Source organism: Melopsittacus undulatus, chromosome 15 (genome assembly GCF_012275295.1).
Source record: "Melopsittacus undulatus isolate bMelUnd1 chromosome 15, bMelUnd1.mat.Z, whole genome shotgun sequence".
Lineage (NCBI taxonomy): Eukaryota > Metazoa > Chordata > Aves > Psittaciformes > Psittaculidae > Melopsittacus > Melopsittacus undulatus.
This window is the reverse complement of record NC_047541.1, coordinates 2637536-2654199: the sequence shown is the minus strand read 5'-3', so window position 1 is coordinate 2654199 and position 16664 is coordinate 2637536. Positions and strand designations below refer to the sequence as shown.

The 16664-nt window shown below is 55.1% G+C and overlaps 2 protein-coding genes across 3 annotated transcripts; one reads left to right on the top strand and one right to left on the bottom strand.

The window, feature by feature from the left end:
- The first annotated feature begins 661 nt into the window (after positions 1 to 661).
- Positions 662 to 7734, top strand: ESAM (endothelial cell adhesion molecule). Its single transcript, XM_034069548.1, has 7 exons — positions 662 to 715; positions 5409 to 5566; positions 5864 to 6077; positions 6157 to 6312; positions 6550 to 6672; positions 6773 to 6911; positions 7303 to 7734. Exons 1-7 carry the CDS (start codon positions 670 to 672, stop codon positions 7655 to 7657), a joined length of 1191 nt encoding a protein of 396 aa, XP_033925439.1. The 5' UTR covers positions 662 to 669; the 3' UTR covers positions 7658 to 7734.
- Positions 7735 to 10099: 2365 nt separating this feature from the next.
- On the bottom strand, positions 10100 to 16257 carry NRGN (neurogranin). Of its 2 annotated transcripts, XM_031043427.2 has the most exons (4): positions 16104 to 16257; positions 15824 to 15891; positions 15678 to 15734; positions 10100 to 10306 (listed from the first exon to the last, which is right to left on the bottom strand). In XM_031043427.2, exons 1-4 carry the CDS (start codon positions 16255 to 16257, stop codon positions 10100 to 10102), a joined length of 486 nt encoding a protein of 161 aa, XP_030899287.2. The 2 variants fall into 2 exon arrangements, with proteins under 2 accessions (XP_030899287.2, XP_012982844.1); XM_013127390.3 differs by lacking the exons at positions 15678 to 15734; positions 15824 to 15891; positions 16104 to 16257 and adding an exon at positions 12587 to 12734.
- Between the last annotated feature and the right edge of the window lie 407 nt (positions 16258 to 16664).

Genomic DNA, 16664 nt, shown 5'->3' with positions numbered 1-16664 from the left:
CCTGGAGCCGAGGGATGCATCGGATGGACCAGGAGGTGAGATTGCCGCTGGGCACGGGTGGGATCCTGTGGGATCTGTCTAGTTGATCCCTCAACGTCACTCCCTGAGGTTGGATCCTGCGATCCCGGCAGCCAGACTGGATTTACAGGGGGAGATGAGGGCGAGGAGGGATTAATTCCACCCCCCTCCTCCTCCTCCTCCAGCATCTAATCCCGCTCATCTTCGAGGTCTGACCCTGCTTGGATCAAGGACCGGGATAACCTCAGCCAAGCTGGATTCATCCCGAAACACCCTAAAATGTGGGAGCTTGATCCAGAGAGTCAAAAAACCTCTTTTTTGGGGTATTTCTTTATTTGTTTTTAAGGATTAACATGTTTATCCAAAGGCTCCTGGCCACATTGTGATCCTCCATTGGGAATGGGACGGGACATGGCCAGGGATGCTTTAGGGGTCCCTGTGCCCCCCCTCCACCCACTGTAACACATTATAGCCTTAATCCATCGCTAATAATAACCCAAATAATGAATTAATCATCGCAGGTGGGTGGGGCTAGAACAGGCCCCGCCCCTTTGTTATGCTCCGCCCCCTCGGAGGTTCCCCCCCCCCCATCCCGGTTCCTCCCCCCCCCCAGGCGCGGCCCCGGCACCTGCTGCGGCGGCGGCTCCGGCCATGGGCGCGCTCCCGCGGTCCGCGCTGGCGCTGGCGGCGCTGCTCGGTAAGACCGGGGGGGGGGACGGGACCGGAGCGCACCGGGAGGGACACGGGAGGGATGCGCGGATACAGGGGAGCAACCGGATAACTCCCGGGGGTACCGGGGGGGGGCTCAGCGCTCCCTGGACCCTCTCTGTGTCCGACCCCAGCAGGCAGGTGGGTACTGGGGGTCCCATCCGAGCCCTCCCTGCCCAGGGGTGCCCTGAGGGACACAATCTGTGCCCCTTGGGAAAGGCACTTTGTTCCTTGGAGCTGCCGGTGGCTCCTTCCAGCACCCCCGGACCAGGTCCCACCCCAGGGGGACCCCGATGTGTTGGAGGTGATAATTCACCCCCTGCACAGCATCGGGCAGGGGGAAAACATCCTTGGTTTTCCTTTCTCCCATGATAAAATCACGCTGCTTCCCTTATTTATTGGCACTCAAACCCACCCCGGTTGGTTTTGGGGTGACAGGTCTCAACCGCTTTCCATCCACCAGGTTTTCCAGTCTTTCCCCCCTTAATTCCCAGCCTTTTTAGGGGTTTTTTTGAACTCCAAAGGGAAACATCCCTTGGTGTTCCCAGCGGAGAGGCCTTTGGGGAAAGGAAACGGCCCCAAAAAACAATGGCAGTGGCGTTTCCTCCCGACGGGACACAGGGTGGGGGTCCTTGCTCCTGGAGCCATTTTCCCTCCTTGAAGGCTGTTTTCCATGATAAAAGTTAATGGAAGGAAGAGGCACAGGGGTCGCTTGGTCCTTAAATCCCACCAGGATGCTCCTTCGCTGCATCCCGATGCTGTTCGTTTGCATGGGGTCGTGGTGGATCTCTGTTCCCATCCCCAAACCTGTTCCCATCCTATCTCTGTCCTCAGTCCCGTACCCACTCATCCCTGTCCCCATCTCCATCCTCAAACTTATCCCCAGTCCCAACCCCATCCCTTCTCTGTCCCCATCCCCAATCCCCTACCCATCCCATCCTTGTCCCCATCCCCATCCCCAATCTCATTCCAATCCCATCTCTCCCCATCACCAATCTGTTCCCCACCCCTGTCCCTATCCTCAGTCCTGTCCTGAATCCCGTCCCTATCTCTATCCCAGATCCATTCCCCAATCCCATCCCATCTCTTCCCATCCCACCCCCGGCAGAGGTTAAAGCCCATTTCTATCTATGGCAAAGTCACGTATTAGTGTTGGGATTATTTTAGTTAATTATTTCTTTTCCCCAAATTTGGCCTCTCCGGAGGATTTGGCCATTCCTGCCCCCCCCACATCCAGCCTCCGGGGTCGTGAGAAAAGCCACCATGGATTTTCCCAACGGACGCTGCTCCGCAGCCCAGCATCTCCTATCTCCCAGTTATAAATAGTCCGAGTTAAGGGAAGATGAACAAATCCCCCCCCAAAAGAATGGGACCGGAGGAGCTGGGTCCTTAGCTGCTCCATGACCCTTTTTCCTGGGAGTCGTTTTCCCGGCCCCATTCCCGCTGTGGATTTTAAATCCCAAAGCTTGGGCTCTTGGGATTTAATTTGGGACCTGGTTTCACATGACTCCAGTGCCTTAATCCTATCGAACGGGGTCATCCATCCCCAAGCGCCATCAGGCTTTAAGTCCTAATTGCTTATAGGGTGGAGTGGGGGGGGATGTTTTTGGGAATGCTGGGATTTGGGGTGGGAAGGAGCTTTTGGGGGGTGATTCCATGATTTTAGGTGAGGATTGGGGTGCTTATTGAGGTTGCTGTAGGTGAGCAGGGATATAAAGGTGGATATTTCCTTAGGGAAAGAAATTCAAAGGTAAATGTGAAAGGGTTTTTTTTTTCCATATGGAAAAAATTAAAGTTGTTTTGAAAGGTGAATTTCAACATATTTATTCCATAGGGAATAAAATATTTAATGGGATTTTGAAAAGTAAATTGAAATATGGGGTTTTTTCCATGTGGAAAACAAGCTCCCAGCAGATGGGCTGGAGCACAGGGAAACCACTGGGGCAGGTGCTTAGCTCAGGGCTGCTGGATGCAAATCCCACTTTTTCAGCCCAAAGAGCATGCGGGAGGTCCTGAGATTCCCCCTTTCCCCCCCTGCTCCGTGTCTGAGCGCCGGGAGCAGCTTAATTTTTCTATCTGGTTAAAGCATTAGAGGATTTGGAACGTTGAGGTGGCCAAAGCTGGAGCTGATGCCAAAGGGATCCACTCCGCAGCTCCAGCATGGGCTCTCCCAGCCTGTTTTAGGTGATGTTTGTCCTGGAGGAGGAATTTAGGGGGAATTCTGACAGAGAAAGGGGTTTTGGAGGGTGAGGTTTGGAGCCGTCTTCCTCTTCCCGATGTGCAGGAGTGGGAATAATGGAGCTGCAGTCTCTGATCGCTGGGATTTAAGGATGCGGTCTCAGAGCACTAGGAACTGTTGTCATTAGGTTTCAGAGTTAACACATACTGGTGAGAGCATGGGGAACACGGCCAGTGCCAGGGGCTTTGGGATACATGGAGCTTGGGATACAACCAGGAACATCCCACCAGTGCCGGAGCTGCTTGTCCTGCTCTGGAGCCTAGGTTTTCAAAGGGACCTGCAGTCCCCTTTGGCCTCTGGCCCTTTATTGTCCCCCCAAAGTGGTGGTGATGGAGGAGATGGGATGAAAACCTGGATTTTCCCAGCTTTTGGGGATAAGTGGCTGTTTAGGAGCTGTGGTATCATTTAATGATGGCATTTGCATCATTAATGAATCATTATTATTATTATTAGGAGTAGTATTACTCTATTATTAGATTATCCATACTATTAAATTATCCATATTATTATATTATCCTTATAACTAGTATTATAATTCCTATAAAACATAATTATATCTGCAGTCATTATACAATATCTATTACAAATGATCTCTTTTATTCTAGAAATCACAAGATAATCATTAATTATCACATATTTTCCTCTCGACTACCTACATTTAATTCAATATATTTGAAAGGATGAAGGCTTAAAAACCTGGATTTTCCCAACTGCTGGGAATGCTCAGGAGTTGCAGCATCATTAAATGATGACATTGCATAATTAATTATTATTATTATTATTATTATTATTACTATCCTAATTATTATTACTATTGGTACCGATATTATCATTATTAGAATTACTTTCAATAACATTATTAGCGTTATTATCACTGTTATTATCACTATCCTCATCATGACCACTATTAGCACTCTCCCATCCTCACTATTATCACTATTCTTGGAATATCCTTTTATATATATATAAATATATATATATTCTTTAATATTCTTATCAAAACATACCTCTATTTATCATTATTAGAGAATTCCTATTATCAATTGCCTTGTTCATTATTAAAACACAAGAAAGTTATTAGAAATCCCATCTTTTCTTACCCACTAACCCTCATTTAACACAAATATCTTCCGCAGGGTAACTAATTCCAATGGAATTGCTGTTGTTTTCCCGTATCACATATTTCCTTCTATCCCATAGTTTCATAAAGCGAATGATACTAAGATTAATACCCATGATTTCTGCTCCCTGACGCTGTCTCCATCACCCGGCAGTGTTTCCCTCACCAGGATTTAAGGGTTTATGTTCTTGGTTCTATTTTTAAGCATCTTCCTCCTGCTGCTTTTCCTGCGGAGAAGGGAAATTTGATTTAATGGATTCATTTTCTCCCAATTCCTGGGAAGACTTTATCGGCTGGAGCAGAGTTTCCTGCCTGGAGCTGGAAGGCTCTGTCCGGAAACCGCTCCGATGCCTTGTCAGGAGGGGGACGAACGGATGCAGGGAGGAGGCTAAAACTACCCCCCCCCAGTGCCTTGTTTTCCTCTGGAAAAATCCCATTAAACCCTTGGAGTCCATAGGGAAGCTCCTTAAATCCTCCAGAACCAGGGATCTTCCCCCAGATCCCAGGTGGCAGTGAGGATTTGGGATCATGGGGTAGCATCATCCTTTCCCCTACCTCCTCTGCATCCTGATCCAGAGGATCCCTGGGGCTCTGGCAGGAGCGGGGCCAGCCGGGGACATGGATCAATGGGATGCAGGGATGGAGCCACCGGGATGCAGGTCCTCGGTGGCTTTCCCCTGGGAATATAAACCCAACTAAACCGCAGCACAAACCTGCTTGAGCCGATTAATTTTCCAGCTGAGCTTTACGGACAAAGCCAGGGAATAATCTTCCTGCTGGAGCTTCTCCAGCCCGTGGTACCCTCTGTATCCCATTGCTTCTTCCCAGTTGGTTTTGGGGATGCTGGGATGCAGAGGATACAGGGATGGGGTATTTGGGATGAGGGGGATCAAGGGAAACCACCCATGAATAATCCCAGTTTAGTGCTGGCAGCCAAAAGAGAGGATGCTGGAGAGCTTGAGGGGTGCACATGGGTGCAGTGTCGTGGGGGAGGTTGAGGGTACCCCAGTACTGTTCTAAAGGGGATGTTTGGCCACTGCAGCCCTTTGGGAGCAGCAGCATTCCCATGGAAAGGGAGATCTTCAACTCGAAGTTTTCCCATCCCGGGTGGGCAGGAAATGGGGATGGGAGGGAATGGCATTGTCCTGCATCCTCCAGAGCAGCTGGAGAGCCCTTCCTGTGGCAGGGAAGGAAGAAAACCGTCCTCCTGGCCCAGCTCCCCATCGATGCCAGGGATTGTTGGGTTTTCCCTTTGGAACAGGGAGGTCTCTATGGGAAAAGAGCAGCTGGGATGAGTCACATCCCATGTTCTTCCCCTCTCAGGTGTCTCCTCAGCTGTGCTGGAGGTGCACGTGGGAACAGGCTCGGTGTTCTCCGTGGAGGGGCAGCAGGTAGTGCTGCCTGCCTGGTACACCAGCCATTCCCAGAGGAAGCCCTATGTCACCTGGCTGCTGGATAAGGAACATGCTGACCCCTTCCAGGTGAGACAGGAGGGGAAGGGGGGGAGGTGACCATGGTGGGGGGCAGCCTATAGTGTCTATGATGAGGTGGTTCCCATGATGGGGGGAAGCTGATGGTGCCCAAGACAGGGTGTACTTGTGGTGCCCATGGTGGGGAGATGCCCACAATGGGGGGATGCTCTTGTTTCTCAGGCTGTGGATGCTCAGGGCAGGTGAGGGTGGATGGGGCTGATGCTACTCACAAAAGTTGGGATTTGGGGGCGTTCCTCTCCTACAACCCCATCCAGAGGAGACCAACCATGTGTTATCCCCATGCAGATCCTCACCTACCTGGACGGGGTGGTGAAGGTGGAGGAGACAGAGCTGAAGCCCCGTGTGGGGTTCCTGTACCCCGTCCTCAGCCACAACATCTCAGTGTTCATCAATGCCACCCGGGAGCGCGACTCGGGCCAGTACATGTGCACGGTCAATGTGGTGGATGAGGCCTCCAGCATGGGCAAGAACATTGGTGTCATCAACCTCACTGTGCTGGGTAAGGCCCTGCTGCCCCAGCCCCAGTCCCCTTTGTCCCCTGCCATGGTTTCCAATGGGATTCATGTCCATGTCCGCAGTGCCACCGGCCACCCCATCCTGCCAACTGCATGGGGAGCCCATGGTGGGAGCCAACGTGACTCTGAGCTGCAACGCCAGGAAGGGGAAGCCCTCGCCCGTGTACCAGTGGCAGCGCACGGCACCCACCCTGCAGGTCTTCTTCCCCCCAGCACAGGGTAAGGGGAAACTGGGAGGGAACTGGGGGCTGGAAAATCCCAGGAAGCTTCAGTGTTGTCCATGTAATGCCATGGGAGCAGGGAGGGGAGCATCCCCTTAACCCTGCCCATTCCCTGCATGTAGTTAACAGTGGGGAGGAGGTTTCAACCTCAGGCCAGTCCCCATTAGGTTCCAGAGTTAACAGGATGGGGGCCAAGGGCATGGCTGAGGGCAGCACCCGTGTTTCTTCCCCTCAGACTGGCACAGGGGCACCCTCAAGCTGACCAACCTGTCCCTGGACATGTCGGGGCTCTATGTCTGCACAGCCGAGAACCAAGCGGGGTCAGCCGAGTGCCACATTGTCCTGGAGGTGCACTCAAGTGAGTACGTGTCCGCAGGGCCGGGGGGGGGGATATTATCCCTGTGGAATCCCCATGGGAATAAGGAAGGAAGCAAACCCCCCCCCCATGTGTCTCCCAGCTAGCACCAAAGCCGTCATCGCCGGTGCCGTGCTGGGCTCACTGGGTGCGCTCGCCACCGTCGTCTTCTTCGCCCAGCGGGTCATGGGATACCGCAGGAAGAAACGGGATGGGCAGGAGGAGGCAGCCAACGAGATCAAGTGAGGCCGACCTCCCATTCAGGAGGCTCTGGAGTTAACTGGGAGGGGAGGTTCACATTAAGTGTTAACACGGGTGGGGGGGAGGTTCCAACCTCAGGCTGTTCATCATTAGGTTTCAGAGTGAACAGGGAGTGGGAGGAGGTTTCCATCTCTAGCTATCCCTAAAGGGGGTGTGGAGTGGCAGGTTTCCATCTCTGCCCAGTCACCATTAGGTTTCAGAGTTAACTGGGGCATTTCCCACCTCATTTCTCCCACCCCCTTTTCCTCTTGTTCCCCTGTTATGGGATCCAGGAGCTCTGCACACCCCTATTACTTTAGTGGAGGGGTGCCAGGAATGGGAACATCAGCATTTCCTGGTGCTGCTCCCACCACCCCTGTCCTCTCTTGCCAGGGAAGACGCAGTGGCCCCAAAGACCCCATCATGGGCACGGAGGCCGGCACCAGACACCCTCTCCAAAACCAGCACCTTGTCCTCCATCGCTGGGCGCCGGGACAGACCCTATGGAGCACACCCCCCTTCGGACACCGCCTCCATCCTCACGGCCACCGGCAGCTACCGGGGCCCCCCGGTGCGGGCAGGGGGGCGCCCCCCGGCCCTTTCACCCCCCACCCTGAACGGGGCCCCCCAACGCCGCCAGGATCCCACCCCCGTTCCCTCAGGATCGCTGCCCACTTCCAGCTTGACACGGGCGGGTGCTGTGCCCGTCATGGTGCCGGCGCAGAGCCGAGCTGGCTCCTTGGTCTGACCCCCCCCCACCCCATAAAGTGGGGTGTCCAGCCAGCACACCCACCCCCACCCCCATTTTTTGGGGTGTTTTCTCCCTTTCTGGAGTCTTTTTTCTCTTTTTAAGACACCTCAAGCAGCTGGACTGGCCGTGGGGGGGTTAATGGGGGTGGGAGGCTCCTGGGGTTTTAGGGGGCTGAGGCTCCCCATACCTAGAACACCCCAAAATACCCTCTTTGCTGGTGGGGGGGATGCCTCATTTTTTATATATATATCCTTAGATTGGTTAAAATTGGGGTTTTGCATAAGAGGATTAATGGGGGGGGGCGAAGGGGGGGACGTGCCTTTTGTAGGGGTTTTGTGATTAAACGCTGCTGGGCGCCTGTTGTGGGGTGAGTCTATGGGCCTTGGGGACCTGGGTGATGTCACAGGGGCTGTGTGACGTCACAAGTGTGGCCTGTCCATCACCGTGGCGTCACACCCCACATCAGACAGGGTGATGTGGCCTCTATGTTGTCACGGCTTTGGTGGTACCGTGTGTGACCATGTGATGTCACGGTGACATGGCACAGGCCTGTGTGTTGTCACAGCATGTGCAACACTCGGCTGTGTGACATCACAGCAACATGGGACACACCTGTATGGCATCACAGGCACATATGGCAACACGCCTCTATGACATCACAGCCACCTGTGACGTCACAGCCGTGCTGACATCACACCCACATATAGCATGCAGGTGTATGACGTCACAGCTGCAACATTACACTACCCTGAGTGTCACACAAGCCGTGTGTGACATCACACGTGCCTGCATGACGTCACAGTGGCATGTATGACGTCACCGCTGGGCATTACCCCCCCCCACGCTGTGACCTCACCGCTGGGCCGGTGACGTCATAAGGCGCAGGGACAGCGCGCTCCGCAGGAACCTTTATTGGGGTGTGGGGCTCCAGGGGGGCAGGGCCGGGCTGCGGGGGGGCCCCGGCGGGCGCATGCGGGGGACGGGGCGAGAAGCGGCTCCGGGGCCTCGGTGGGCGACGGCGGCTCAGGAGGGGGGGGTCCGGGGGCGGCGGGGGGGGCCTGGAAGAGAGACATGGGTCAGAGAGCGGCCGGTACCCTGAGCCCTGCATCCCTGCACCCTGTGCCCTGCATCCCCTGCCCTCCCTGCACCCCACTGCTGCAGCCCGCACCCTGTCCCCTCCCTGCCCCTGCTCCCTTCACACCCTGCCCACGCTCTGCTCCTGCTGCTCACACCCTGCCCCTGCCCTACTTGCGGCTTACCCCCCACCCCTGCACATAGTGAGTCCCATAGCACCCTCGCTGCATCCCCATTGCATCCCTCTTGTATCCTCGCTGCATCTTCACTGCATCTCCACTGTATCTCTACTGCATCCTCAGCTCTTTCCCACTGCATTCGCACTGAATCCCCACTGCGTCTTCAGTTTGCTGACAGTGCATTCCCTCTGAATCCCCACTCTGTCCCCACTGCACGCTCAGTTCATTCCCATTGCATCCCCAGTGAATTTCCAGTTCATTCCCATTGCCTCCTCACTGCTCCCCCACTGCATCCTCTTCGAAATCCCAATGCTTCCCCACTGCATCTCCAGCTTGTTCCCACTGCATCCCCACTGTACCTTCAGTTCATACCCAATGCATTCCCATTGCATCCCTAGTTCACTCCCACTGAATCCCCTCTGCATCCCCACTACATCCACAGTTAATTCCCACTGCATTCTCACTGAATCCCCAGTTGGGTCCCATTGCACACCCTCTGAATTCCCACTGCATCCTTGTTGAATCCCCATTGCTTCCCCAGCTCATCCCCCCTGCATCTCCAGTTCCTTCCCACTTATTCCCCACTGCAACCCCGTTGCATCCTCAGTTCATTCCCACTGAATCCCCTCTACATTCCCACTACATCCTCAGTGCATTCCCATTGGATTCCTGTTGACACCCCACTGCATCCTCGATTCCTCCCCACTCCATTCCCACCGCATCCCCACTGCTCGCCTCCACACCATCCCTGCCACACTCATACGGCCGAGCCAGCACTGAGACCTCCTTGACGCTCACCCCAAACCATCATTCCAGGAGCCGGGTGCCATTCCCTGCTCCCAAAGGGGCTCCAGCATTCCCAGGCTCCGATGCCACGCGGCCTCAGCACTGTGGGCGCTCTTTAAATTTACCTTTTCCTGCCAGGAGACTGTGACACAGGCTTTTAAAAATAGCATGTGCTGAGGCGAGGCGGCCGGGGCGGTGTTGCTAAGGGAGAAATCCAATTCCAATCCCGGCCTGCACATTCCCATCCTAACTACTACGGCACGCTCCCAAAATTAGGGCAGGCAGGGGCTGCCTGCGGCGGTGCCAGCGCCTCCTGGGAAGCAGACCCCATTTTCCATCCCGGATCAGCACCTGTGTGACCCCATCCCGGCCGCAGGGAATAGGGAATGTCGGGATGTACCTAGTCGCCGTTGCGGAGGTCGCCGCCGCGGGTGCTGTTGGCGCACTCGGTATCCTTGGTTTTCCGGTCGATCTCGCCCCCTTTGATCTTCTTGCGGGTCATATGGCCACGGAAACTGGCCTGGATCTTGGCGGCCGCCGCGTTGGCATCGGGATCGTCCAAGGGGATATCCAGGATGTCCTCGTCCAGCTTCGTGCAGGCTCCCTCCTGATGGTGGCGACAGGAGTGTTATGGGTGGTGGGGTTTCAAAACCAGCATCGTTCCCCCCCCACCCCCATTGAATCCATTAAATAAGGTCCTTAATTAGCCCCAGTGCTAAAATTCTTGGGTAAATATCAGGGTTTTTCACTCAAAATAAGGTTCTTCTGCTAAAAATTAGGGATCTTTGTTAAAAAACAGGGTCACTTACATCCCAGTTACATCCCAGATGTACATCCTGAGCTGTCTCAGGAGGGCTGCGACCATAGATGCAGCACGGGAAGATGCTTCACCCCCTACTCATCCCTAAATCCACCTTGGACCACCCGTTGGGTCTGGATCCAGCTTCCCGAGGGTTGGAATCCAGAGGAAGGAGCACCCATGGGAGCAGAGGGTGGGTTGGGAAGGGTTGGCACAGGGCAGCTCATGCGGTACAAGCCAAGCTGGTCGTGCCTCAGTTTCCCCTTCCCCATGCAGCCTGTTGCATCCTCCTGCTTCCCTCCTCGGGGCTTTGGCTGAAAGCAGTGGGAAAATTGGGAAGAGAGCGATGCCAGAGAGGAGGAAAAGCAGATGAGATGGGAGCGAGGCAATGTTGGATGCTCCGGTGTCCACATGCATCCTTTGCATCATCCTGGAAGCACTTTGAAGGAGTTAAGGGAATATTTGTGGGGGTTATTTGGAAGCTGTGTTTTCTGGGGGGGGGGGATGCAATTCCCTTCAGAGCATTCCACAGCTCTGGAAAGTTGCTCAGGTTGGTTTACTATTGTGAAAGGAGAGGGGAACAAAAGAGTGGTAGTGGCTTAAGTGACGGGTCCGAGGTGGAAATGATATGTCCAGGTGGAAATGTTATAGCCAGGGGCCTGAAATCCTATAGCCAGGGGAGAAATCCTATATAGGAGGGACACACACCTATATCTAGGGGAGAAATCCAATATCTGGGGGCAGGAAATCCTATATCTAGGGAAGAAATCCTATATCCAGGGGCAGGAAATCCTATATCCAGGGGAGAAATCCAATATTCAGGGGAGAAATCCTATATACAGATGGGGGAAACCTATATCTAGTGGCAAAATCCTATATTCCAGGGAGAAAACCTATATACGGAGGGGTATAATCCTATATCCAGGGGCAAAATCCTATATTCCAGGGAGAAAGACTATATATAGAGGGGTATAATCCTATATCCAGGGCAGAAATCCTACACCCTGGGGGAGAAATCCTATATACAGGTGGTGGAAAGCTACATCCAGGGGCAAAATCCTATATTTCAGGAAGAAAACCTATATCCAGGGGAGAAATCCTATATCCAAGGGAGAAATCCTATATCCAGGGGAGAAATCCTGTATGCGGAGGGGTATAATCCTATATCCAGGGATGAAATCTTACATCTAAAGGAGAAATCCTCTGTCCTGGGGGCTAAATCCTAAATGCAGGAGAAGAAATCCTATATACAGAGAGGGAAAATCTGTAACCAGGGAAAAATCCTATATTGAGAGGGAGAAATCCTATATGGGAGGGGAGGGAATCTTATATGCAGGGGAGAAATCCTGTATCCAGGGGGGACAGATCTTATATCCAGGGTGGGCTTTGCCTCTCTGGAGGTATCCAGGAGGGGAGATGGGGGTTTCTCTCTGTGCTGCTGGTTGAGCAGGAGGGGAAAAAGGGGGAAAAAGGGGAAAAAGAGGGGGGAAAAGGGGAAAAGCAGGGGAGGAAAGGGGGGAAAGGGGGAAAAATTGTGTGGATTTTTGCTGGATCAAGTCCCTGAGCTGGCTGGTGACCAGGCAGCGAGGGGATGCTCACCCCAGGTGAGGATGGAGGGGTGCAATCCCCTGCTCCCCCCGGTTTATCCCTTTACCCATAAAGAACCCCCAATCCCACCTGGAGAGTCATCTGTGGGGGAATAAAAAGCTGGATAAAAGCAGAACCCCAGTTTGGCTGTGGGATGCGGGGATGGGGGCACTTCCCTGAGCAGGATGCGGGATGCTGCATGGATCCTGAACTGGTATGAAAGGAGGGTATGGAATTTTGGGGAGGGGGGTTGCATATGGGCCTGGGTGGGGGGTCCACACCAAGTTGGTTGCAGCACCCCATAACACTCCAAAAATCCCCCCCAAATCCCAACATCCCTCCCAAATCCCCCCCCACAACACCTCCAGCAGCCCCCCAGATCCCCTCCGCCGCCCCCAGCGCAGGAGCAACAATAACCCTAATCCTAAAGCGAATGCAGAAAGGCGAGAGGTTGGGATGGGGAATGGGGCTGGGGAAAGGGAAGGATCGGGATGAACCTACATTGCAGCAGTCCATGGTGAAGCAGGGGTGGGTGGCCAGTGATGGGCGAGGGGCTCCGGCAAGGTCTCGCTTCCCGGCTGCAATCCCGGTGGCAAGTTGAGCGGAGCCGCTTGCCTACGTAATGCGCTTTCCTCCGGGCGAGCCTATCAGCCCTACACCCTTCCAGGTTTTAGGAGCGAGGGGGGGGGTGTTTCTTCCTATTTTTTTTCCTCTTTCTCCTCTTTTTTTTAGAGCCTCCTCCAATTTGATTCCGCAGCCTCCGACTGCCTTAAAGGAGCCGGCGGCTCACCCGGAGCTTCGTGTCATGGAAAGATGACACGCGGAGGATGCGTGGCGGGGTTAACGGGGATGGGATCCGGAGGGATGTGGGGAGGTGTTTGCCACAGCACATGGGGGTGATGGGTTAGTTTGGGGGGGGAAAGGGGATGCTTGGCCTGCAGGGATGATGGGGTTGGGGGGTTGACCCCCTGGGTGTGTTTCCATGGGGAGCAAAACATTCCCAACCTACTTAGGGCTTGGCTCTGAAGGAGGGTGAGGATGGTGAGGGTGAGGATGGTGAGGGTGAGGATGGCAAGGAAGGGTGGGAATAGCAGAACACCACATCCCACCAAGTGTCCACTGAAGCCCAACGGCTGCTGTGCCCAAACACAGACCTTTTGGGAGTTGGGGGTCCCTTTCCTGCTCACAGGAGCATCCTACCCCCCCAGTTTGGGGTGTTTTCCAGCAACACCTGCAATTCCAACCATTTTTCCACCCTTGGTGCTATCCACAGACCCCACTTCTGCCTTGGACCATGCCAAGGTGCTGGGACACAAGAGGGGGACCCCAGGAAGGCAGATGGATCCCTGGAGGGTGAGGGGGGCTGTATCCCGCATCCCCCCCGCATCTCCCACCCCGCGCCGCTAATCCGGGTTTGGGAGTTGCTAAGCAACCACAGAAGTTGCCGATGCCGGCTCTGGCCAGCTCCCAGCTCCTGGGGATGCAGCGTGGACCCCAGGATGGCACCAGCACCCCCAGCACAGCCAGGCCACAGCAACAGTCCCCAGCCCAGCCTGGGGCTTGGTGGCACCGACCTTCCTCTCTGCCGTCACCAGCACCACTGTCACCATCAGCATCCCTGCCCCACTGACATCACCATCCCATCCCTGGCACTGGCACTGTCCCCATCCCTGTCCTCATACCAGTCATTTCCACCACAGTCCTTGTCCTGTCCCCACCAAGGTCCTGTACCTATCAATATCCTCTTTCCCATTGTTATCCCCATCCATATCCCTAATCTTTTGCCTGTCTTTATCCCCAACTTCATCATTCTCTTTGTCTCACCCCTCTCACCATCCCCATTATCACTCTTGTCCCTGTCCCATCATCCCTGTCGCTATCACCATCCCTGTCACTGTTCCGATCATCACCCTCATCCCTGTCTCTATCACCATCCCTGTTCCCATCCCCATCTCCATTTCTGTCCCTACCCCCCCAGCAGCACCCTGGCACCCAAACCCCACTCCCAGGGTGATGGATGCTCCCGGAGCATCCCTCAATTCCCATGCCAGCCATCAGCTCCTGGCTCTTCCCACTGGAGACACTTTTCCACCACCATCTCTTCCCACCAGCACAGTGGGGGGTGGGAATAGCTCTGCTCCAGCTTCCAGGAGAAGCATTAGCTGCTCCACCGGAATTCAAAGATGGAAAAATGACCCCTTCCCTTTTATAGACCCTCCAGATCCATCTTATCCTGCTCCAATGGGGGAATGCAAGGTGGTCTGGGGGGAGCAGAGTGGAAATGCATTTGGGATGATTCGCTCATCAAAAAGCTGGGAAAACCATCCCTAAAACTGGGATTCCAAATGCTGGAGGATCACCCTGGTACCAGTAAACCCCCAAAAGCACAAACCCAGAGGGCTCAGGAGCACTTGGAACGTGACAGTGGAAGTGACACCAGGTTTTCCTGAGGGATGCAGCCCCCCCAAGTGTGCTCCGGCCGGTCCTGGCAGAGGCACCAGCGCCTCCCGGCTGCGGAGGAGGGATGAGAAATGCCAGAACATTTCTAATCATTAACGGTGGATTTTGGGCCCGTTCCAGGCTCCTGCGTTTTCCCTTCATCCAAGAAAACAACCCACCCCAGGGCGCAATGGGGGGGGGGGAATATTGGGATGATGCTTCCAGGTGCTCCAGCACTGATCAAATCTGGATCCGGATAAAATAACTTGTGTTTTGGAAAGGGGCACATCCCGCTGGAAGCATCCCACTGTCATGGGTTGAGGTGGTGGCACTGAGCTGCTCAAATATCCCTTAAGGAATCAATAAGTTGGGAATTTGATGCTGGAAAGGTGCCCTGGGTGGGCAGCTGGAGCAGTAGCTGGTTAGCATCTCCAGCTCTTTTTATTCCACATCCCTCCTTCCTGTTTTCCCTCTGCCCCATGCCATGCCCACACCACATGTGGCAGGGAAACATAGGAAAAAGGGAGGAAAAATGGGGTGAGAATGAGCAGAGAATTCATCCCCCTTAAAACCAGGACCCAGCTTTGACACAAACCCCATCACCTTTTGTGGGATGACGTTTTGGAACCTCTCCAAGGCGCAAACGTGGAGTTTTGCTCCCCAAAATGCTGTGGAAGCATCTCAGCTCTTGGAATGGGGGTTGGAAGAGGAGCAATGTCACCTCCCTTCTTCATGTGGGGCTGCTATTAGATGTCTGACAACCTCCAGGGATGCAGGGGCCTAAATATAGAGTCTTAAAATATCATCCAGAGCTCAGCCCAGATCCTAGAACTGGGAAAAATCCCGGGTGGGAGCCACTAATTACAGCGGGACCTCATTAGGAGAAACCCTCATTAAGGAAGTGCCAGAGGGGTGGGATGGGAGCTATTCCCAGTGGGAAAAGAGAGGGGTTTGGGGACAGTTATATGCAGTGGCCCCAGGGAGGTGTCCCTTTTAAAGAGGGGACACGCTCCCCTCCAGCCAAGGGTTGCATCCCAGTGAGGGGTTTGGGGATGAATCCCAGTGTGTGGGTGCTGCTGAGTACTTGAGCTACTCCTCCTTGCTGGTTTGGGTTGGAATAGTGCTGGTTTGGGTGCGGTGCTGTGTCACTTACCGTGGGTGCAGCACCACCAGCCTCCTCCTTGCCCTTCTCCTTGTCCTTCCCTGGCTCCTGGAGGAAAAGCAGGGAAACCATAAGGCTCAGGAGCAGGGGGGACCCCAAACTCCCCAGGGATGGAGGGACAAGGGGGGGCAGCCTACCTGGGAAAAGGGCTGGGATTGAAGCTCCTCCAGCTGGGCTCCCCACACCACCGGGTCAGCTGAGGTGGCTGCGGATGGAGAAAGCCTGATGCCACGTGGACGGGCACATGGGCAGGCCTGAGGCCCTGGGTGATGGGCGCTAGGGGGAAGGTTCAAGGCACACAGGGCAGGCGCAATGTCACCGGTGATGGGCGCATGAGCAGCCCCAACACCCGAGGCAACAGGCACAAGGGCAGGGCTGGAGGTGCGGGCAGAGCTGCTGCTGGGCTGTGCCACTCACCCTCTCTCTGCTCCAGCAGCGTTTGGAAGTACTGAGCAGCAAACCCCACTATGTCAGGGGGCTGCAGACGCAGCACCTCCATCACCAGCCCTTCCAGCAGGTTCCGGAGGCCGGGGGGCAGCCTCAGGGTGGTGATGGAGAACGGGACCGACATCTTCATGTCTCCCAGCTCCCTGCAGCGGCACAACCGAGGTCAGCCCCTACCCGCATCCCGTTATCCCGACCCGGCAGCGCCGGGACTCGAACCCGCGGTCCCAGGAGCACGGGGGTGGAGGGACAGTGACGCCGTTAGGGGGCACCCGCCGCGCCTGTGCACTGCTGCCTCCAACGGCGCCTGCGCGGCCGTCGGTGGCGGAGGGTCCCGGACCCCGGTTCCTCTGGTTCCCCGTCGGTTCTCCCCGGTTCCCCTTCGGTTCCCCCCGGTTCCCCGCACTCCGTTCCGGTACCCCCAGCCCAGCCCCGTCCCTTTCCCCCGGGCCCTCCCCTCGGCCCCGGCCAGGCCGCACCAGCGCCTCAGGCAGCAGTGAAGACGCCGTTACTTAGCAACCGCCCTGGCCACGC